We start from the raw sequence: 23414 nt of genomic DNA on the forward strand, positions 1-23414 counted from the left end.
GGCTTAACTCATCAGATTGATTACAAAGCACATGAAAACGCTAACAAAAACACAAAAGACACAAATCACAAATCTGAGAGTACTTGCAGTTACTGAAAGCCAATAAATAACCAATAAAAATCATGTGTCTAAGATTAAATTAGTATACATGTGTATGGATCGTTTAAAAAATGTTTAATGTTTAGTACATCTGACGAAAAATATTCCGATGTAAGTGTTACATGAAAATTCTGTACATCAAACAATACACTGGTTTGCACCTATTGTGATGGACGAAAAGGATATTTCATTTAGAGTTTGGCGTAATTCATATGCGTACAGTATTAGTGTAACATATTTCGAGAAAAAGAATGAATCAAGTCTTCTGATTTCATGGAAATCTTTGTTTGCTTCACGTCGAAAAATAGTTGGTATCTCGGAGAACAGTAAATTTGAAGGTACCCACACTTAAACAACAGTAACAACAAAATCTTACCGAATTACGTCGTATTGCAACGTGAATTCCCACTCGGCAAATTAAAACTGCCATATTCGGAATCATATTTTGTTTGATACTAAGCAGACCAGACGAAGAAGATGGTAAACCACGACTTAGGTTTTGCTAGTTAGTGTAGACACAGTCACATCGTATAGATCAACAATTCGTGCAACATCTAGAGGTCAACATACTTATGAAGTAAAGCAACATACGAGTGCACGTGAACAGTGTACCGACTGGTCTGGTCCTATAATTGCGTTTTGTTCGTTTGAAACTACTGATAAATGTATTTAAACATCGCCTACTGGTGTTTTTCTTATTCTCTTAAGAAATGGCAATACTGTACTAATTGAATTCTAGAACAGAATTATAGTTTGTAGGAACTGTTTATGTATGTTGCAGTATATTTGATATTCTCAGATGGTTTACTTTTTTCACGCTAGTATCAACATAATAATTTGACAAAATTAAAATATACTCAAAATAAAATATATACACTTCATCTGCTGATAACCTGCGAGTTAAATTGAAGATAAAAAAGAATAATCTAAATGTAAAGAATCTCGTGAAATCGTCTAGAGTTCATAAGTCAGTGAAACCCTTATTTTACATAAATATATACATAAACTATTGCAGAAATTGTAATCTGTAATGCATATGAATATGTGAAAGTTTACAAATCAGAGTTTAGTGTCACACTTGTCTAAGATGAATTCGTAGTGGTTACATGTACTCTCTAATTGTAGAGGATCTAATGTCAGTTCTACTTGATCTAATTTGGTTACGTCATTGGCCCCTAGTAAAGTATTCTGTTTACCTCCCACTTGGTCATCACTATAAATGTGTTGTGAAGTGTTGCACCCCACAGTCCTTTTGGAATTCTGAAGTCGACTTGCGTGGTGTACACAGCAACATAAAAGAAAGAGAATAACGACCCACAAAACACCTCCTATGACACATATGATTATATATGGTAAAGGGAAAAAATCTTCAGTCTCGTTTTCATTTAATCTCTTTTCTTTCTTCAAACTGGTTGATGTTTCTGGAAAGATTTAAAATTACATTGATAATTAATTATGAAATAGTTGTATAATCATGCAGCAAAATTAAAAGTTCTTTCACTTTGCTCTTGCTCTCGATAGGTATAAACATAACTTCTTTTAACCCACAGGGTTGCGATTCTGTGACCGCCGTTTGCCAAATGTGTTGTTCGTTTAAAAGCATAAATTATGTCGTCAATTTTCTCGTTTGAATAGTTTGATATTTTGTCACAAAGGGACATTACAGCTAACTATATGATAAGGGTGTAATGTTCAATGCTACAATATGGGGATCTATAAATGCTTACTTCCCAAGCCTGTGGCCACGGGCGGATAGCTGTCTCATTGTAAAGTATATATCTCTTTATTTTCATTTTACAAAAGGAAGGAGCGGAAATAAAAAGGGGGTAAATCTAGAATCCGAAAAAAAAATTACAAAGAGGGGTAAACGAATGATAAACCTCTTTAAGTAATTTTACATCCTCAGCTTTCAGATGTTCGGCTTTGAGCGTTTCTGATGAAGGTAAATCCAGAAAAGCGCTTTGGACGCATGAAATTATTTACGTGTTGATTTCATTATCATAATATTCTGTTTCTACAATAATGACATACTGAATGCAAGGCAAATTTATAAATTTCTAAACTAAAAAAATATATATTTGTACAATAAGAAATTAACAACAAAGGTGCATGAGTAATATATATTTCTAAGAATATACCAATTGAATTCTATAATAAGAATATACCAAGGGGAGTCGAATAATGATATAGAAAAACTTACCAATAGTAGTGGAACGAGGGTATATTTCTGCAAAACAAGAAAAAACAAACTAAACATTGAATTTGTCTTAATTTAATATTTGAGAGATGGAATGAAAGTAATACCTGCTTTCTTAAAAGTATAATTGTTTCTCTGAACTCCAATCTTTTCAACATAACACCTTCTCTCCACTTTTAATATTTCAAACCAACTCAGTATCCATACTACCGAAAAGATAACTTCATTTGAAACTCAATACAGGAAGTTTTTATGATCATCATTTTCTTTAGTTAAACCGTTTTTATAAAGTCAAATGATTACATTAATTTTTTTTACTAGTCAAGCCTTTCACGATCTAAGAACGTTTTTGACATACTAGGGAATTACCTGCTCCTGTTATTGTGATATCATCAACCGCTATGTCCGATACAGCACTTCCTACCATTGCTTGGAATCCTATCTTTAAAATGCATCGATAAAGAGTTTACTTTAACAGTTACGTGATTGAACATACAACTTTTGTACTATGACAATTGCATTTCATCGTGCTAATTCATATTATATGAAAGCTATTAAAAACCTTTTGGATGATATTAAAGAACAATCAACAGTTTTTAAACATATATTTCCATATTTCTATCATTAAATAAAAACATTCTTTTATTCGCGACTGTGTTGTCAAGTAAGCTATCTAGCCTATGCCTATTTTGTTTGTACTGCGATATATTCCAATTCCAGTTTTTTGTATTATTGAAGGTTCTTTTGTTGCCTCTAGATGAACGATCAGCATATGGAATGCTGGATTTGGGTTGATGTGTGGCTCACATTAATATAGGAATAATCTTTAAACAGAAATTACCGTTCATATTAATGAATGAAAAAAAATGCTGTGTATACGTAGATGGGTTAACGATACAAATACATCTAGATGCCATGAACGTTTTAAAAGTCAAATTCAATTCATGTATGAAGTCGAAAATTAAACTTATATAACCTTATGCTTCAACACAAATACTGTCACAAAAGACCTAGAATATTTTACTTACTTTGAAAGGCCCCATATGTTCCAAATATGCCACAGCTTGTTTCCATTGCTTTCCTTGTTCATTATTAATAGCCTTAACAAGCTGTTGGTCTCCATTACCAGGAAAGACATATACTTTGAGACTCTGGATAAATATTCCATGCATGTAGTACCAAAATGTGACATTGACAACCTGATCTGTTTGTATTTGTTCTATGATAGGAGAATAAAACATGGCAATGTCTCGATGTTTCTTACTTGTAGTTTCCATAAAGATGTAGAAGCCATCTACAAAATAGATAACACATATGATGAGTAACTTAGGACGAAGTCGTGATACTTTCATTGACCTAGGTCTTAGACCTATATAGTTGTAACGTGCCATAAACTAAACGTCAGCTGTTCTTTATGTGTGTATTGTGGTATATTTTTTTAGAGAGAAAACGAGTTTCGAACTAAAAAAAATGGCAAATGTGAAAGAAGACGAGTGAATTTGGGCAACGCACCAGCATTCGTTTTGAGGGTCACAAATAAAGACTTTCAAATGAAAATGTTACATAAAACAGTTAAAACTTTCAAATTATTCATTAGCTGAGAAAATTGTATGTAACATTTATATTTTTAAACTTTCAATGTTTTTAAATATATTCATGTTGGTTGTTAACTTCTTGCATTTAAAGCTTAACTGAAAAAGCTTTAAAAGTAGTCTCAGTTTGAGATATCATCATTAATATTTAGTTGTGAGCCAAGGCTTTATCCAAAAATGTATTTTGCTAACTAAAGATATTTTTTTTTCAATGATGATAATGTGGGTAAAATATCTATCAGGGTAAGGCCGTGTCTCATATTTATTTTGACAAACACATTGTGTAAAATGGTCTTTTTACTTCATATGTATACGTTTAATATGTAATAATCTAAATAATTGTTATAAGGATTCGGATATTTTTTTTGAAATCGCCATTTTGAATTTAATTTTATCTTAATTTGGTCATACTTCAATTTTCCGTGTTCTGTTATCATAGGGGCTCATGTGAAGTGAACTTTATTCAGAAATGGTAAAAACTCATTTTATTACACAACCTTTCTTAAAATGGTCCCTCTGTGGTCCAGTGTTCGCTGTCAAAGTTGCACCTTTCCAGATGGTCCAGTTAGCAGCATATATTGTGGAGTTTTGTTCGAAGGTCCAACCAGAACACATACTACCCTCATTAAAGTCGCAACTGATTTCACCAAGCATAAGTTTTACTGTTAAATAAAGAAATAAACATCTATTTGTCAGTCTCTACTTAGTTATTGATGACATTGGTAAAATCCAACAATGAACGATAGCAAACAGCTAACAATAACCATCTAAAGCTGAAAAGTTAACCCTTTTCTACATTTACGGTATGTGGTCTAGATCGGTAAAAAATTAAAATTTAACTTTATAAAAAAAGTTTTTGTACAAAAAAAAATGAATTTCTGTATCCATATTTACCTCGCATGCAGGCCAAAATGAAACAAAAACAAAAAATCGTTCCATGTAAAGTATATTCCATAATGTTTACGAATAGATATATTCATGGTTTAAACAGTACTTCTGTTATCAGGTTCTTACAAATAAAGCCTTTAGATTTTATAAAGAAATTTATCTTTAACATAAATAGGAAACGTTAGGTACGACATATCCACATCCGGGTGTTCTATTCATGTAAGGTCGATTCGAAGTCGTCTGCGGTAATTTATTAAATGGTGAAATCAATTTCTTATTTGTACTTTAAAGGAAATGTTGTTACTAAAAGTTTAATGAAACTATTGCGCATCTAATACATTCGTTCATTTACTAGATAAAAATAACATGTGAAAACCTTGTCGTCACATTTACAACTGCACCGCATGATTCAAATAGTGAGTGTAATTTATTAAAAATATAGAGATGCACAGAAACATGCTTTATATCCCTTTCCAAATTGCAAATGCCCAAAATGAGCAAATTAGTTAAAGAAGGTAGCGCATAGATATAGGAAGATGTGGTGTGAGTGCCAATGAGACAACTCTCCATCCAATGAATATAAAAGATAAAATAAAGAAAATGCAAAGATTTATGTACTTATCAAGAGGGATGTACAAGTACCCAGGCACATTCACTGTATTTGTAAGATAAATTTCTTTTTGTATCCATCTGATAAGTTAACTAAAGCATTTTGCTACTGGGTTTTGCAGTTTGTTCTTATGTTGTACTGTTACACAACTGTCTTAGGTTAGTTGGTTGCTCGCTAACATGTTTACACCTGCTACAGTATGTATGTGCCTGTTCTAAGTCAGCAGCCTGTAGTTGCTGTATTGCATATTTGTTTTTGATTCATTATTTTGTACATAAATTATGCCGTTTGTTTTCTGGTTTGAATTGTTTTACATTTGTCATAACGGGGCCTTTTGTAGCTGACTATATGGGCTTTGCTCATAGTTGAAGGCCTTATGGTGACCTATATGTGTTTATTTCTGTGTAATCTTGTGAAAAGTTGTCTCTTTGACAATCATACCACATCTTTTTTCTTGAATATAAGAAAGATACCCAAGGGACAGTCAAACTCATAGATTGAAAATAAACTGACAACGCCATGGCTAAAAATTAAAACAACAAACAGACAAATAACAGTACACAAGACACAGCAAAGAAAAGTGAAGAATAAACAACACGAACCCCACCAAAAACCGGGGGTGGTCTCAGATGCTTCGGAAGGGTAAGTGCTTCAATATTAACGCATAAGAAACATTTTCGCGCCCACAATTATAATAATGTTCAGTTTTCAATCATCAGACTAAGTTTAAAGAAAACTTGTATATAGCATGGACCATACCTACACTCAATACCAAACCATGAATGGCCTGAATGGCCTCGTGATATCATGCTGATACTCAATTAAAAATATCTATATATATATTGCTTTACACAACTACTTGATGTAAGTATAAGAAAAGGTTTGTAGGCTTAGTGGTAGTTTATGTAATGTAATATGCATAGTTTGTCACCCTATGGACTGTTACATTGTGAGATAGAACGTTAAATCTTCTAGTAAATTATAAAACGGGGAATCAGAGTTCAAAGTCAAATCCGTCAACGTCCAAATGAATACAGTTAAAATATTACAGGCCGAATGACGAACAGACAGTCCTATACAAAAAAACCATTCCAATATATATATATATATATCTTTCATATTTGTCTTCTTTATATTACTCCTTTACCATCAAAATATAAAATCAACTTCCCATTCGGAAATAGAAGAAGACCGTTTAATCCGGATGCGGGATATTTTCGCTGCATTGAAGACTCATTGGTGGCCTTCGACTGTTATCTGCTCTTTGGTCGTGTTGTTGTTTCTTTGCCACTTTCCCCATTTCCATTGTCAATTTTATTCAAGTTAAATCAGGCATGTATGATGGCCTTCTTGTTCAAAATCTTAAATTATTTGATTATTTATAAACAATAATTTTCAAGCAAAAACACAAAAACATGTATTTAATTTTTCTTGAAACCATGACAAAAGAAAATGAAGTAGAGCAGAAAAAATAGACATGAAAAATATAATATAAAAAGCAGCCCATGTTCACACATGAAAAAAATTTGAATATTTCACAATTACACTAACCAGACACTAAATCAAAATAATCGAAAACAAAGCAAACATGACATGCAATACTTATCTACCATACAAATACTCATACATTTATGACAAATACAAAACAATTACTGTTTATTACTATATGTATACTCGCACCTATTTACATATCATAAAAGAATTACAGTATGTTAGAATGAGATATAGAATTGAACAAAGAAGGAACATGCATTGTAGTCTGATTGTATGTTTGGTTATCCTTCATCTTATAACAGACGGTCAGTCATACTTATATTCACTTAATTTTAAACTATTCTTTAAAGATTTAATTTAACTGTACTCTTCTTTTTTTTCTTTTATCTTTTCCAAAGAATGTTTGTAAGCTTATACGGAAACATTAAGGTCTTTTATAAATTAATGAGTCACGTGTCCGATTTAATAAAAAAAAATTGGACGAACAGTAATTTTAACATGCATCATGATTAAAATATCATGTTTATTTATTTTGGTTGAGAAATAATAGTTTCACATTATCTTTAAAATTTACATCCATTTCAATAATGAATTATGTATTTTGAAAATTAATACCAAGTGTGCCACGCATCCAAAAAACAACAACAACTGCATTCCTGAAGTTTCTCAGTTTGTTTTGAAGACAACCACAAAATTCATTTTTCAATAACTTACTTTCTAATGAAAGACTGACATTTCTTCAAAAACATAAACTATGATTTTAAAATGCGTTCCAAAGTTATATTAGTCGTACACATACACGTTGAATAATAAGAAAATGATCATTGTCAGCTTTGTCTGAAAGAGTTACAATCCTAATATATAATTTTTCTATGCTTATTTTACACACAAAAAAAAAACCCCAAAAAACTAAATAAATATTTACATTAAAAATTTGGTATAACAATAGATACAGGTATATGGTGACAACAAAAAATGAAAATGATAACTTCGATACTACATTATTTCCAATGATCAACGCATACAAATTGTCATAAATAAATAAAAACAATCACTTTCCTAAAACAAAACCCTGAAATACAAACAAAACATCATGATGATGATCACCTCAAAAAGCCTTACAGAGGCGATAAAAGGGACCATCAAAGACACCATTATTTATACTAAAACGATCGAGATATATCAAATGCATTGGTAATATAGGCTGAGTGGCAAAGAAGAAAAACACTAACAACTGAAGCTCAAATTATAATGAAATTCAAAACAGTGTGGCTGTGGCCATTGATTGACACATTAAATTCATCCATTGACTGGGACAATTTAGGTGAACGTTTGTATGTAACGACCACTGCTTACTATGTACTTTTTAAAGACACTTAAACTATGGGGTCACCAAAGGTTCTCAACACCTTAATAAAGTCATTCGAAAAACTAATCAGAAATAAAACAATGTTTTTATTTATATCAATTATATAAATCAAAACATAAAGGTTATTCGTGATTAATTTTTTTAATTATTTTATAATTAAAGGCGTTAAGAAACCTTTGGTGACCCCACAGTTTAAATGTCTATCGTAGGTACGTCGTGAACAGTGGTCGTTACAGACAAACGTTCATGTAAATTGTCCCAGTCAATGGATAAATTTAATGTGTCAATCAATGGCCACAGCCACACTGTTTTGAATTTCATTCTATCTCAAGCTTTATGAAAAGGTGCGAAATTACGTATTAAAACCGACTGTGAAATGAAGTAAGTATACCGTGGCTCGCAAGCTCTTAGTACTGTTCTGCGTCTTTTGTTATGTCGTCTTTTAATTAGTTGAATTTTGTGCTTCATAAGGATTTTATAAGTTAAACCTTTTCAACTGAATTAACAGTTTTTATATCAGGTGCTGTTACAGCACTGTTTTATGTAAGGGGGGAGTTTATCACCATTGCATGTTATAGACCTCGTTCAAGTCAGGGGCGTTTTATTCAGTAGAAGATGTTGGTCCCTGTCTGTCATATTTGCTTTAGCTTTATGGATTCATCATAAATAAGACCGTAGGTTTTCTTATTTAAATTGCTTTACATTTTGGTATGCCTTTAATAGAGAACAATATTTGATTTGTGTTTGTTCAATCATTGTGTAAGGTCGAATGGTGACCTATAGTTGCTAACTACCACATCATTTTGTTTCTGGTAAAATGTAAATATAATAGTTGTTTGACCATCTACTGATAGTCAGCATGATTTATATCTCAGGTAAGAGTTTTCCAGGCCCTCCATTACCAGATATTGATACCTGCACACCTAGGGGAGGTATTTGTGTGAATGATACATCATTATGTAAAGGATTTACAGATACATGGGCTCTCTGTCGTAGCAGTCAGACATGTTGTAAACCATCTCCGTCTACGACACATCCGGAACCACCATCGCCAGGTAAAAATACCAAATTTAGCGGTAATACTTATGAAATGCTTTACAGATACATTAACTAATAATCATATTGACCAAAAGAAAATCTGATCTCTAAGTAAGGTTTGATATATTTTGATATCTCGTATCTACATGTAAAAAAAATTGTTTGGCGCTGACAGCAGAAGTGCATGTGCAAAACTAAACTCCATGCTACATTGAAGATCACTTCTAACCTGTCATTGAAACTATCAGAATACTCTGTCATATAACTGTTCTAAACTGTCCTAGAACAGATCTACATAGAACTGTTCTGAGTAGAACTGTCTAAAACTATTCTAGTTAGAACTGTCCAAATTAGTTCTAGTCATAGAACTGTCAGCAGAACTGACTAAATCAGTTCTATTCGTAGAAATTCCAGCAGGACTGTCTAAATCTGTTCTAGCCGTAGAATTGACCAAACCTGTCAGGATTGCATAGAACAGTTTTAAATAACGTCACTGCAGTTAGGGTGACTCACTGGTCACCATTCAGTGTTATTATTATCGTTGATAAAGCCACACGCAAATAAATATATTATATTCTTTTGACTGATCTATATTTAAGACAAATAGTTCGTAAAACTATGGATAGAACTGACTAAATCAATTCTAGCCGAAGAACTGACCAACTTAGTTCTAGTCGTAGAACTGTCTTAATCAGTTCAAGGTAGAACTGACCAAATCAGTTCTGGGTTAGAACTGTTCTAGCTAGAACTGTCTAAAAGGTGTCAGGATGACAGTTCTACATACATGTCCTAGAACAGTTATCCTGACAGATTCTGCCAGATTTAATGAGAAGTTATAAGTTATCTCCCCTGTACATGCAGAGCCAAATTCAGTATAATCGGTTATTTTATTTTATTAGATATCATATATAAGTATTTATAATTAACTTTAAAAACTAAGTAATAAAATTGTGGAACTCTATTCAGGCATAGATTATTACCTTAGCCGTATTTTTGCACAACTTTTTGGAATTTTGGATCCTCAATGCTCTTCAACTTTGTACTTGTTTGGCTTTATAAATATTTTGATATGAGCGTCACTGATGAGTCTTATGCAGACGAAACGCACGTCTTGCGTACTAAATTATAATCCTGGTACCTTTGATAACTATATTCACGTAGTGACATTAACCATGAACAAGTGATCAGTATATATATTAAAAGTTTCTCAATGACTTTAAATGTTGAATTGGTGCACATCTCCTAGCCGACATTTTCTTATTGTCCTACGAGTAGGAGTTCTTCCAGACACTTGTGAAAAACAAGAATACCAAAAACGCTCTACTATTCATTTTTCATACAGGTATATACAGGTATACACACACGTTAATTTTTTTTTTATCTCTAAAGAAGTCGCTCCTCACTATTATTCTACCTGTCGATACATTTGTTTTGGCATTGCATAAGTCATGTCTTCTCTGACTGTTCATGACGTTAAAATACTAGATCCCTGGGATGTGTTTTAGTTGATTTTATAACCCAGTCCCACTAGGCCACGATCGCACTAGTACTACGATCTGTGAAAAAATGCCAATTTTGATGATCGTAGTGCGATCGTGTAGATCGCAGTAAGGTCGTATCACGGTCGTGGTGAGGTCTTCAAGATCGTGAAGAGCGTGGCCAACTTTGAACATGTTCAAAACAATCGTGGTGCGGTCGTGGCGAAATCAGGTCGTAGTAGAAGCGTAGTGAGAGCGCACTAAGATCGTAGTAAGATCGCAAAGGTCGCTGTACAATCGTAGCGAGAGCGTAGCGAAAGCGTGATTCTATTCGGAGAGACTGCGCTACGATCGCACAGCGACGTTATCACGACTTCACTACGACCATCACGTTCTCACTGCGACCCAACTACGCTTGCACTACGACTATACCACGCTGTTCACGACCATAGTACGATTCTAGCACGCCCTTGCCGTCCTCATCACGCTCTTCTAACGACCTGACTACGTTCACACTACGACCATCATTCTCATTGTAATTTTCACATAAAATATATAAAAAGGCTCCCTAGATTTTGTTTGTTTGAATGTAATTATCCATTTGCTCTAACGGCTCAACCATGCTTCTCGTTTTTATATAGATTAGACCGTTGGTTTTCCCGTTTAAATGATTTAACACTAGTAATATTTTGGGTCCTTTATAACGTGCTGATTGATGTGAGCCAAGGCTCCGTGTTGAAGGTTGTACCTTGGCCTATAATGGTTTACTTTTATAAATTGTTACTTGGATGGAGAGTTGTCTCATTGGCACTCATACCACATCTTCCTATATATATTGATACATCTATGCCATCTCTGCTATCGTTCACTAAAATATCGTCATTGAGCTTTATGGACCAGCAATATGTTGTAATTTAGGTTGGATTGGTCGGTCCGACATCTCTGCTTGATCAGGATTCGTTACTTTGGTCCCTCTGCCTCTACATCAACTCCTAACACCATGCCCACGTGTTCTGGTAGATTTTGGTGGTATGACTGTATTGTTTCCGGGAAATCTACGATTTAATCAGAAATAGAAGGAACTGAACTGTATTGATATGGAACACGATGTTGACGTTATTGCTGAGAACGTAGTAAGATCGCGCTATGAACGTAGTATAATCGTGGTAAGAACGTGTTATAATCGCAGTAAGATCGTGTTGCAATCGGATAACTCGTGGTATGGTCGTAGTGAGAACGTGAAGAGCGTAGAAAGATCTTGATAAGCGTACTGAGGTCGCAGAATAAGCGCGGTGAGAACGTGGTATAATCGTAGCAGGATCTTTGTAGAAGCGTAGTAGCATCGTGAAAGCAACGAAAATTTACATTTTCATGCCGCTCATACCGCGACCTCACCACGATCTAAATTTATTTTAGATCGCGGTGAGCGTGGTGCGATCGTGGTCTAGTGGGACTGGGGCTTTAGTCTCTGATGCATGATTTTTTATTATTCTATTAATTGTTTTTGGCTTTTAACTGTAACTGCGAGTACTCTCAAATCGTATTTTCTTGTTAATTCGACCTGTCGATACCGTTAATAATGTGTTTTTTTTGTAATGTTTCATTAATATGGATCTTGTCTATATACCAACATTGATTATTTGGAATATCTACTAATTTTCACTTCTTCGTACTACATTTGTATGAATTCAAGATTATTCTCCTTAAATCCTGTACAGGGAAGTTTTAGCTAGCTCTAATTGTATAGTTTTATTGTTGATATTCACCCAAATTTGTATCTAGTGTTAAATTATGTATTTATATGACAGAACTTTCTTGGTATTCTTAATTATTGGAAGAACTTTATACACATAAGTAGTATACCTAAAACGACAAAGTTATTTTTCATTTACCTGTAGATATTATTAAAACAGATTTTTTCAAAAGTGATTATTTTCGAAGGGTTAAATATTTAGCGGTGGTGTCAGTCATGGCTTTGTTTGGACTTGTTTGTTTGCTTTTTGGCCTTGAATGTTTGTCCCTCATATATTATTTACTGTGCATTCGGGTATCGCAGATAAAATTTATTCGTTCATAGTGTGTTAATTTACGTTTTTTGATTGAGTTAAGCCTTCCAATTGATATTTTATCGTGTTGTTTTCTATGTTGTGATGTTATGTTATTGTTTCAGGAAAAAGGGAGAAGGTTTGGTACCATTAAAACGTTTTATCCCGCTGCAAATGTTGTCCTAAGTCAGGAATCTAATGTACAGTAGTTATCCATTGTTTATGTAATTCATACGTGTTTATCGTTTCTCGTTTTTTATATAGATTAGACGTTGGTTTTCCCGTTTGAATGGTTTTACGCTAGCAATTTTGGAGCCCTTTATAGCTTTTTGTTCGGTGTGAGCCAAAGCTCCGTGTTGAAGGCCGTACATTGACCTATAATGGTTAACTTATTATATAAATTGTTATTTGGATGGAGAGTTGTCTCATTGGCACTCACACCACATCTGTCTATATATCTATATATTAATACTTTCTTTTCATTCTCAATCCATATTTTTATGATTTATCTAATTGGGTCCCATTCCTCTTGAACACGAAGTTAAGGAAATCAACGAAAACAGATACTCTTCCTCCGTATCATTTGTTGACATTTACCTCAAATTTGACAACAGCGATCATCTCAATAACAGAATATATGACACGTGAGATGATTTCAAGCTTGAAATATTAAAATGTCCTTACCTTAGCAATAATAAACATGTATCAGCTTCAACCGCGAATAATGTATATATTTCTCAACTCATTTATTATTCGAACTGCCACTTAGAATTTGCAAAACGTCATCGGTGTCTGTGCAAAGAACTGTTTTGCCAGAGTTTTGTCAAAGGAGGTCTCGTCCGTTTTCTCAAAAAGTTGATCGGAAAGTATCAAGATTTCAGAGATACATATTCAGTGTTTATTTCACAAATAATTCAAATTACTAGTCTTGAGTTCAGGATTCTAGGACCTGAAGTTGTGTATCTTTTTGTTTTAACTTTAGTTTCTCCGTTATTTGTCTCCGTGCCATTACGTTTCTATTGGTAGCATGACTTTTGACGGGACTCTGTATTTATGCATCCCGTCATCGGATGTTGACTTTTTTTAACTTTTGTCATATCTGGTGCAGGTAGGTCCTGAGGTGCAATTTGGACACTAATGATTTTTCTGGTTGTTTATGTTCAATTTGGACACTAATGATTTTTCTGGTTGTTTTATTTGTGTACCCTTGTTTCTATTATTTTTACCTTAAGTTTGTACTTACATTTACTTTATTTTTATTTTATCGAAAAAGTGTATTTTTACGGTATGTATTAAAATAGCACGGCCATTTTCTTATGTCATTGTGGCTTTAACATTTATTTATGTGCTTATAATCGTTGCTGAGTGTGAGTTTTTTTTCTGTATTCCTGTATCGTAGTGTTGTCATTTTGCGTTTTTTTCAAAATCATATTCAACCCACAATATCATTTTAAAATGTCCTGTACCAATTCAGGAATATGGCAGTTATCAAATAGTCCGTTTCTTTGTATGCTTGTGTTTGTTTGATTATGTCAGATTTAATGGACTTCCTCTTTAGGAATTTGCCTTGGGATTACAGTTTTACTAATATTGTCATCAGCTTGATTTGTTGCTAAGAGGAAAAATTGCAAAAAATTAAATACTTATCAATATCTATATTTTTTTAAAGAAAAATCACATAACTAACCTTGATATATAATATACGTAGTACTTGTAGACAATGGGATTTAATGTATAGCCACTAGTAACCCGAATTTAACTTGATCGGACAAAAACGTGTTAACGCTATTTAAATGAGATTGATCGTTATTTGATAAAGATTGACAAAAATTAAAAATTATATTTAATTCATTTCAATTCATATCAATTTATTTTAACGCCAGTCAAATAGATTTCTCTGCAGTCGATCAATTGAAATCAAGTTAGTGGTTAGTTGCGTCAAACTAATAGGCCACGCCCCTGTTGGGCGCACTACGTTTGCGCGCATTTGGGGATTAACATATTTTACGTTTGCGCGCAGCTTTTGATTACATTTGCGCGCATTCATTTTACAGGTAATCTCAGGTAAAAATAATAATTCATATATATTAACACAATGATTAAATTAAAAATGACTATACTTTATTGGTATTTTATCAATTATTAGTTTTGAAAATAGTTTGTTTATTCAAATTATATATTGTTCATATTGAATTCTAAAATTAATTTAAAACCCCGTTATATATATCTTAAGTTTAAATGATAAATGGGCTATGTCACAGGTTTCTTAAACTTTTGTCTACACCTTTGACTTGTTGAATTGTATATGAAAATCGAAAAAAAATATGCGTCTTTATCTCCTTTTTCCCTGCCTAAGAAGAGACTTAGACTAACTGAAGGGGTACTGATAATTGTAAATAATTGAACAAATTGATAAATAAATAAGTATTATGACCTGTATTTTCCCTAAAATATTATTGATTGAATTCTTTCAAAATAGGTACCTTAGGAGACTTAGACTAACGGAAGGGTTACTGATACTTGTAAATAATTGAACAAATTAATAAATAATAAAGTATTATGACCTGTATACCTGAGTTTACCTGTCAAAAAAATGCGCGCAAATGTAAGCAAAAGCTGCGCGCAAACGTAATGATTTTTGCGCGCAAATGTAATGGTAATGCGAGCAAACGTAATGCACCGCCCCTGTTAAACTATTTCAAACATGCATTAATTCGTTTTAAACATGGATGAGACCCGGGCTATTTACAGGTAAATCACTCAAGCAAAACGACCTCGATGTATCTATCGTAAGTAACGTGTGGTCCTTTGCAACTATTTACGAAACTTTATGTATTCCTGTATATTTACCGTTTTTCTTTTTTTCTGTTTACTAGATTGTACTCGTAAATCAAATGTAGACACGGAAAACTACACAGAAATTATTTATTGTGTTCATAATTTAAATCGATGTGTCTTATATTTCCGGGAAGCAACATAATGCATTCTCTTGCTGTATATTGATATTTGGAAAAGCTTCTAATGAAAAACAAGATATTGTTGAATAATAAAATTGACGAAGATAATATTGACGTTGAATATGATAAACAGAAAGGCATGCTCAAAATTCTAAATGAAGTAGCAGCCCACTGAACTTTTAAAACTGTGTTAAATTGTAATACCGGTCACATCTTATCTATCTGTGGCTCAAACCGAAACGAGACGGGATAAAAAGGGATAAAAAACACCCTTGTTTTAATATATTTATAATGGGCTTAATATGAGTAAGAAAAGAGTAGATTACTGGGTCGCGTTTGGGTATAAGCGTGGTATTTTTAAAACGTAAACAAATACAGTTTACCCATGATCCTTTATTCTACAATAGACATACCCGCATATGACTGTCACAGTTAAAATGAACTAGCTGGATTCGCACTTTATATACACTGTTGACACATCATGGGGTAAAGACATGTTTTCAAGGCGTTCATACGAAGCAATCTCTTTCTCTGTCAAAATTATAATTTTAGCTCTAAATAAACACAAACTGAATTTTTTTCGTGAATAATGCACTAAAAACTGTGGAACATTTAAAACAAAATTGTCTTTGTTATATATTTGAAAATGAACTAAATCTGACTAAAAATCTGGAAATGATTTTTTCAACTTCTTTTACTTTTAGAAAAAAAAGTCGAACATAAACACACAAATAAGTACCGCATGAAGCCTTTGTAAACAGATATCAAACTATTTGAAAGCTAAGTTGTTTTGATTTAAATGATTTAAATATAATTTTCAATTTTTGTCAATCTTTATCAAATAACGATCAATCTCATTTAAATAGCGTTAACACGTTTTTGTCCGATCAAGTTAAATTCGGGTTACTAGTGTATAGATATTCCCCAAATAAGTTAGCGTCACTGATGAGTCTTTTGTAGACGAAACGCGCGTGTGGCGTATATAAAAAAATTAGTCCTGGTATCTATGATGAGTTTATTATTAACTTGTCAAAGAGATATCAAGAAGTGTGACAGTTTACTACCAAAGAATGCACTATATTAATTTTAGAAAACAACATTTGTGGAAAAGTCACAAGAATAGCAAATAAAGATTTCCTTCAAACATCTAGAATAGTAGGAGGTCAGTTTGCAGAAGAGGGAGAATGGCCTTGGATGGTCAGTCTAGATGATGAAGATGGACATTTTTGTGGTGGGACCCTTATATCTAATCAATGGATCGTTACCGCTGCCCATTGCTTGGAACGGTATATTTCCCGTTTATCGTAATTATAAAAGTCCTCACTATTTAATTGCTACCACAAACTCTAGTTTTCATTATTTCCTGTGCTATATATATTTTAAATTATTTTCAATATATTTCTTTTGCTTTTTTAATTTGATTCCCTTTATTCAACATGCTCTATATTATACCAAACCAACCTTAGTTTACAAATATCCCCTCTCAACTCTTACTCAATTTTACTATACCTTAGTAGAACGGGATAATCATGCAACCAGGGCATGTTATAACTTCTTAATATGTGAAACTTTTTCTAAACACCATTCATTATAAATATTATAAATAATTGCCAAGGACACAACCACCGGTCACAGACCAAGCCTATTAACAACCCTGAGTCAATTTGTGACCTTCACCAATGAGTATAACATATTCCTTATACTGAGCTATTAAAGACCAAAGGTTACAAAATTTGCAACAATGCAACAGGAGAAGCCACACCATTATTTATGCTAATTACATTAAATGAAAAGCAATTAATTAGACCCCTTTGACTATATGCTCCTGGCTAAGGACAGGCACATATAACTGAAATACATTAGTCTTTACTCTTACCGCAGCAAAGGCAAAGCTGAAGTGAATATAACACTTGGGGAACACCATCAAGTCGTTGTGACTGGTAACGAAGAGCTAGTACAGATAGACACCTGGATCATTGTAAGTACTTGATTTAACATACATCGAACAAACACATAGATTTAAATTTAACCTCTATTGCTGTTTTGCTTTCGATACTGGCTTGATTAAACATATCCAAACGTGCAGTAAAAACAGAAGATGTTTTATTTCCATTAATTGGGCTCATAATATAACCTTGTTGAGAAAAAAACATACACATTGTAATTTTATTTAGGTTATTTTGAACTTGAAATTGGTAGACGTTAGTTGCTTTACGTTTAGTAAAACTTTCATATACAAGGCACAAACGTGTTAACTATTCGACATGTATACAAAAAGAAACTTAGAGAGGGGACAAACAAATCTGACTGCCACTTGAAATCAAGGGATATAATGCGGAAATGCTGCAGATGCAGCACGGTCACGTATTGCTATGGATGTTCTTTTGACATGCAGAGAGTTTTCTCACAAATATATTGCATTAATGTAAATAAAGTAGACACACATTGAATATACGAAAATGTAACAGGGATCTTCCGGTAAAATGGTTGTGGACTAGGTAGCTATATTTCTTACCCCGGGTAACTTAATGGGATTTATATATCAAAAGGACTACATACGAATATTAATTAAAAAAATCATCATGTAATACTATATACAATAAACGCTGTTGGAAGAACGGTCTGACATGAATATTATTTAGTAATTATCATTCAACTAGTCGATTTAATTTTAAGAAATCATTTGATATATTCCAAATATTTGTTCCCACTTGCAAATGTTGATTCATAATGACACAAACATAGGGTACAATAATTTTAACATCGGTTTACTCTAGAACTTTCATAATTGGAGTATAAGTTTTTATACATAAGTGAAACAAACATAAATACTTACCATTTGGATTTATTTTTATCTGTAACACCAAAGCATCCAGACTACATTGAAAATGTTCCTGGTATTCCTTACGATATTGCCTTGATACGACTCGTGAATCCTGTCGACATTTCTGATCATTACATTAGGACTGCCTGTCTCCCGCTCAGTAATCTCACTAATGATGATTACAGCCATTTTGATTGTTACATCAGCGGATGGGGATCCACAAAAGGTAATCCATATCACGTACGAAATTCTAGTGTTTTGTATGTCATAACATATGTGTATGATATGTCCGTTGATTTGGAACAAACGTCGTCACTTTGAACACCAATCATAATTATTATGTAAAATATTCTATTACTGACGGCATGGATGGTCAACGGACCACTTATTTGTGAAAAGGGTGTCTTGATTATATCGTTATAAGATACATAAATGTAGTACCATGTAACATTACAAACAGAGATTTAGAGGTCACAATACCATATTAAACAATAAACACGAGTATATATTATGTATTCACCAATTAAGGAGATCAATTTACGAATTGTTTGGCTCCGATTATGAATGATGCATTCAGTCAGTTATTTTATCTTGAAAGCACAAGTTGTTTCCATGCTTCCTCGCAGTATTTAAGTTTACTTAAGACAAATATCTATATTATTATATATTAGAATATGTAATGTCAAAGACACACAATTGTTCTTATAGTTTTAACGATGGCGTTGAGTTCATTTGATCTATTCGTTAGTTTTTCTCCGATGTTACCATGCATCCTGAGCTAGAGTGCTGGCATTAACAGTAATGTATGTTATATTTGCCGAAAATCTCAGATTACGAATTATGTAGATGTTTTTAAATTTAATTTGCAATTTTCTCGTGTGAAGTTTGGCGTCTGTTTCGACATTTCCTTTTTTGAAGCCTGAACGTTTTATATTATTTGTTACAAAAACAAAAACTAACTCCAAGGATAATCAAATCGGAATGTCCCTTTCAAATGGCAAGATCAAAAGCTGAAACACATCAAACAAATGGATAACAACTGTCATATTCCTGACTTGGTTAAAGCATTTCCTTATGTTGCAAATTGTTGCTTAAACCTGGTTTTGTAGCTAGCGTAAACCTCTAACTTGTATGACATTCGCTTAACATTATATCTACAACAATGTGTGAACAAAACAAATAGAAATGTTAGGTAAAATGTCAGAATATGAGTAAATAAACTCATCATAGATACCAGGACTAAATTTTATATATACGCCAGACGCGCGTTTCGTCTACAAAAGACTCATCAGTGACGCTCGAATCCAAAAAAGGTAAAAAAGCCAAATAAAGTACGAAGTTGAAGAGCATTGAGATCCAAAATTCCTAAAAGTGCTGCCAAATACAGCTAAGGTAATCTATGCCTGAGGTAGAAAAGCCTTAGTATTTCAAAAAAATCAAAATTTTGTAAACAAGCAGTGAACATGAAATTATGAAAATATGTAGAACTCTTTCGTCAAGAAGTTATTTCGAGAAACGTGTGAAATCAGTACCAAACGTTTATTGTTAGCCAGGCTCACTTACTGAATACAGATCATTAAACTGAATATGAGTTAACTCCGAATTCATATATTATTGTAGGTGGTGCTGATAGACGCCATCTTCAACATTTAGATGTGTCTATTGTATCTATCGCCAACTGTAATCAATCCTGGGAAGGAGATATACTAGATAGTCACATATGTGCAGGAAATGGCAACACCGGATCATGCCAGGTAGTATTTTTGATGCATTGTTTTCCCCACAATGTGTATCCTTCTTAACAGAAAAACCAAGGCTATGGGATACCCACCCATGACACAAAAGCAGTACAGATAAAAAGGCAAAGGAAAGGCGATTTTAAGATGGCTTCTAGCAACGGCTTGAGCGAAATTCTATGATAATACACTATAAATAGACTTTGTCAGATGTTACATCACCAAATCGGACCCGATAAAAAAGATACTGTAAATGTGTAAAACCAAATAGTTCGTACGCATAGGTGTAAATACAAAACTATATAGAATATAATATTTTAGTTATAAAGGTATCAAATGAATGGCTAAGGATTTGTGATACTTGAAGAACACATTCTGACTGATAATTTGGAATAATTCTAAAATTAAGCAGATACATTGGTGATTTCGCAGATATGAAGTACCCTGTGTATACAAAATTCCGGTAATTAGTACGGTCCGATGTATGAATTACATCACGAACCCCTTGAAATGCATATGAAATATTTAAATTTAACAATGAATACAGCATATTGCTGGTGATGTTTCATATATCAGATCATAGTCTTGTTGATAACATGATATTGTGATATTATGATTAGATTACCTGGTAATGTTTGTCGTTTTGCTCAAACGTTTTGGATAAACGTTCACCAAGTTATCAAGTATTGGTTGAATATTTTCTTACCATGGTAATCTATTATTATTACAGTAGCAATATTTTATATCTTCAAAATTTCGCATTTGATTGTCAGTATTATCAACCCCCCTCGTATTCGATTTTCTGTCCACAAGGGTATCGTCAGCTAAGCAGTCATTACTCAGGTTAAATCAACCTTCTTGAAGCAAAATGTACCTGAGCTGTAGTTTGCTGTAAATTTTAGGAACCTTTTTTCATACAGCTCTTCACATATTCAGGTAGTTGGGCATCTTTGTCTTTCCGTTTTATAAAAACGAAATGCTTCAAACTGCTGCTAGACTGTTAATCCCAAATAAAAGTAATCACTTCAGTAGTTCGTGATTCAGAACAGGCTTAAAATATACCGATGATGATTAAGAAATTTTAAGAAACTTAACTCAAAATACCGAATAGCGCTTAAGACGCACCTGATTTATGAAGTGTAATTTTCAATATATATTAGTGCCATCATTTAATTTCTTGATTATCAATATATAAAAAAAAAAATAACAACAAATGCAATGAATATTCTACATGGCATCTATATATTCACTCAGTATACAAAACGTCCAAATACGGAACACAAAAGCCATTATTTCATTTAGTTTACACCGGTTTTCTCTAGAACAGCTCATAATTTTCTCATTGCTTACTGACACATAAACATTAAAACATTAATATTTAATTTGTATTATATCTAGGGAGATTCCGGAGGACCACTTGTATGCAATATTAATGGCCAATTTGTTCTGTATGGAGTGACATCTTGGGGAGATAGATCATGTCGAACGTTTCCTGACGTTTACACTAAAGTGACTTCATACTTATCCTGGATTGAAAATGTCATAGAAACACATGATCATGTAGAACAAAACCTTGGTGAAATTATTGGAAGTTTCATTCGCAAAATTTTAGATATTCTTATAAACTTCTTAAAAAAAGCTGTTGAAAAATTTCAAGCAAATAAATGACATTATTATAGAAATCTAACACATCAATCAATTAAAAAAAAATATGACAATGACGGCAATAATTTTACACAAAGCTTAATAAAGTATATTAATGTTGGCAAAACATTTCCGAATGCCGTTGACTGTATCCTTGAAATGAATAAGTAAACTATCATGTTTTTTGGTGTGAACTTTCTAAAAAATATAATAGAAAAGCAAAGGATATGATTAAAGTTTATATGTCTTTTTTTTTTGGTTATTTTCCCAATTACTTTTAAGACTGGAATAACTTATCTGACGCCATCAAACTTCAGATTTCAGTTCATTTGAGTAAAACTCAGTGTGAATAACCAAGTAAATCTCTCCTATCAGTATGCCAATTGATTCATCTTTATTTTGCTCTTTTTGTTTAGTTGAAAAGAACCATATTTCTTGTTTGAATCAAACAAAACCACTAAATTATTAACACTTACAGTAACAAAAAAATCAATATCAGATACGTATTTTGTCAGTTGATGTATTTTCAGAATGCTTGAGGCCAACATCATTAAAAGTATAAAATCCATTACAAACGTGTAAAGGTTAATAAAACCATAAATGACCAAAAGTAAAACCAAATTCATTAAAAGAATCAGAGCTGTGCACAAGAAGATGCATTACTTACTTTAAAATGATTTTGAAATTATATAACAAACTCAAATTAAACAACTTTCATGCCGGTACTGAGAACTGCCTATTAGGTTGTTGATACCCCTGGGAATTGAAGTCCTCCAGCAGAGGTATCGACACACTGATAGTTACTGTACATTGGTTATATCATTATAAGTACTAAAATTTTATCAAGGGTACCGGGATTATGATTTTTAAAATACGCTAGACGCGCGTTTTGTCTACTTTAGACTCATCAGTGACTATCAGATCAAACTAGACTAAGTTATAAAGCCAAACAAGTCAAAAGTTGAAAAGCCTTGAGGACCCAAAATTGAGGACCCAAAATTCCAAAAGGTTGTGCCAAATACGACTAAGGTAAACTTTTCCTGGGATAAGAAAATCCTTAGTTTTCGAAAAATTCAAAGTTTTGTAAACAGGAAATTTATATAAAAAAAACCCTTATAATTGATATGCATGTCAACACCAATTTTACTGCACCCGATGCGCATTTCTTAGATTAACGTGGAGGCTTCTAATGAACAGATGTAATACATATTCATCAAATTTATAATGCACTCTCACATTGTAATTGTAATTATTACATTTTGTTGTTACTTCCGTTTTTTTGGTTATACATTTTTGGCGTTGCTCGGTACTTATGTGTTGTTTTTCTGTAGTCATGTTTTTGCATTCTTGTCTTTCAACTTCTTTGTATGTGCTTTGTCTATATATATTTTTTTTTTGGTTGACATATGTTTTTGTTTTATAGTGATTAAGAATATAACACTA

At 32.8% G+C, this 23414-nt stretch overlaps 2 protein-coding genes across 3 annotated transcripts; one reads left to right on the forward strand and one right to left on the reverse strand.

The window, feature by feature from the left end:
- Positions 1–845: 845 nt before the first annotated feature.
- LOC139519237 (neuropilin-1a-like) lies at positions 846–18716 on the reverse strand. Of its 2 annotated transcripts, none has more exons than XM_071311179.1 (6): positions 18604–18716; positions 4386–4550; positions 3325–3590; positions 2666–2738; positions 2300–2326; positions 846–1520 (listed from the first exon to the last, which is right to left on the reverse strand). In XM_071311179.1, exons 2-6 carry the CDS (start codon positions 4540–4542, stop codon positions 1159–1161), a joined length of 885 nt encoding a protein of 294 aa, XP_071167280.1. In that variant the 5' UTR covers positions 4543–4550; positions 18604–18716; the 3' UTR covers positions 846–1158. The 2 variants fall into 2 exon arrangements, with proteins under 2 accessions (XP_071167280.1, XP_071167279.1); XM_071311178.1 differs by lacking the exon at positions 18604–18716 and adding an exon at positions 4783–5000.
- On the forward strand, positions 7111–22151 carry LOC139519236 (trypsin-like). The gene is made up of 7 exons (XM_071311177.1): positions 7111–7185; positions 9125–9304; positions 16858–17053; positions 17649–17745; positions 18637–18817; positions 20212–20345; positions 21726–22151. The coding sequence occupies exons 1-7, from the start codon at positions 7134–7136 to the stop codon at positions 21993–21995; spliced, it is 1110 nt and encodes a 369-aa protein (XP_071167278.1). The 5' UTR covers positions 7111–7133; the 3' UTR covers positions 21996–22151.
- Positions 22152–23414: the final 1263 nt, after the last annotated feature.

This window comes from Mytilus edulis, chromosome 4 (assembly GCF_963676685.1).
Source record: "Mytilus edulis chromosome 4, xbMytEdul2.2, whole genome shotgun sequence".
NCBI classification, from domain to species: domain Eukaryota; kingdom Metazoa; phylum Mollusca; class Bivalvia; order Mytilida; family Mytilidae; genus Mytilus; species Mytilus edulis.

Excerpts from the sequence above, each read along its gene's own strand:
- LOC139519236 (XM_071311177.1), top strand. The coding sequence starts at position 7,134 with ATGCATTGTAGTCTGATTGTATGTTTGGTTATCCTTCATCTTATAACA. Across the intron at positions 9,305-16,857 it reads TCCGGAACCACCATCGCCAG|AAAACAACATTTGTGGAAAA; the intron begins GTAAAAATACCA and ends TATTAATTTTAG. Across the intron at positions 17,746-18,636 it reads AGATAGACACCTGGATCATT|CATCCAGACTACATTGAAAA; the intron begins GTAAGTACTTGA and ends GTAACACCAAAG.
- LOC139519237 (XM_071311178.1), bottom strand. The coding sequence starts at position 4,843 with ATGGAATATACTTTACATGGAACGATTTTTTGTTTTTGTTTCATTTTG. Across the intron at positions 4,551-4,782 it reads CATTTTGGCCTGCATGCGAG|TAAAACTTATGCTTGGTGAA; the intron begins GTAAATATGGAT and ends TTTATTTAACAG. Across the intron at positions 2,327-2,665 it reads TATCACAATAACAGGAGCAG|AAATATACCCTCGTTCCACT; the intron begins GTAATTCCCTAG and ends CTTGTTTTGCAG.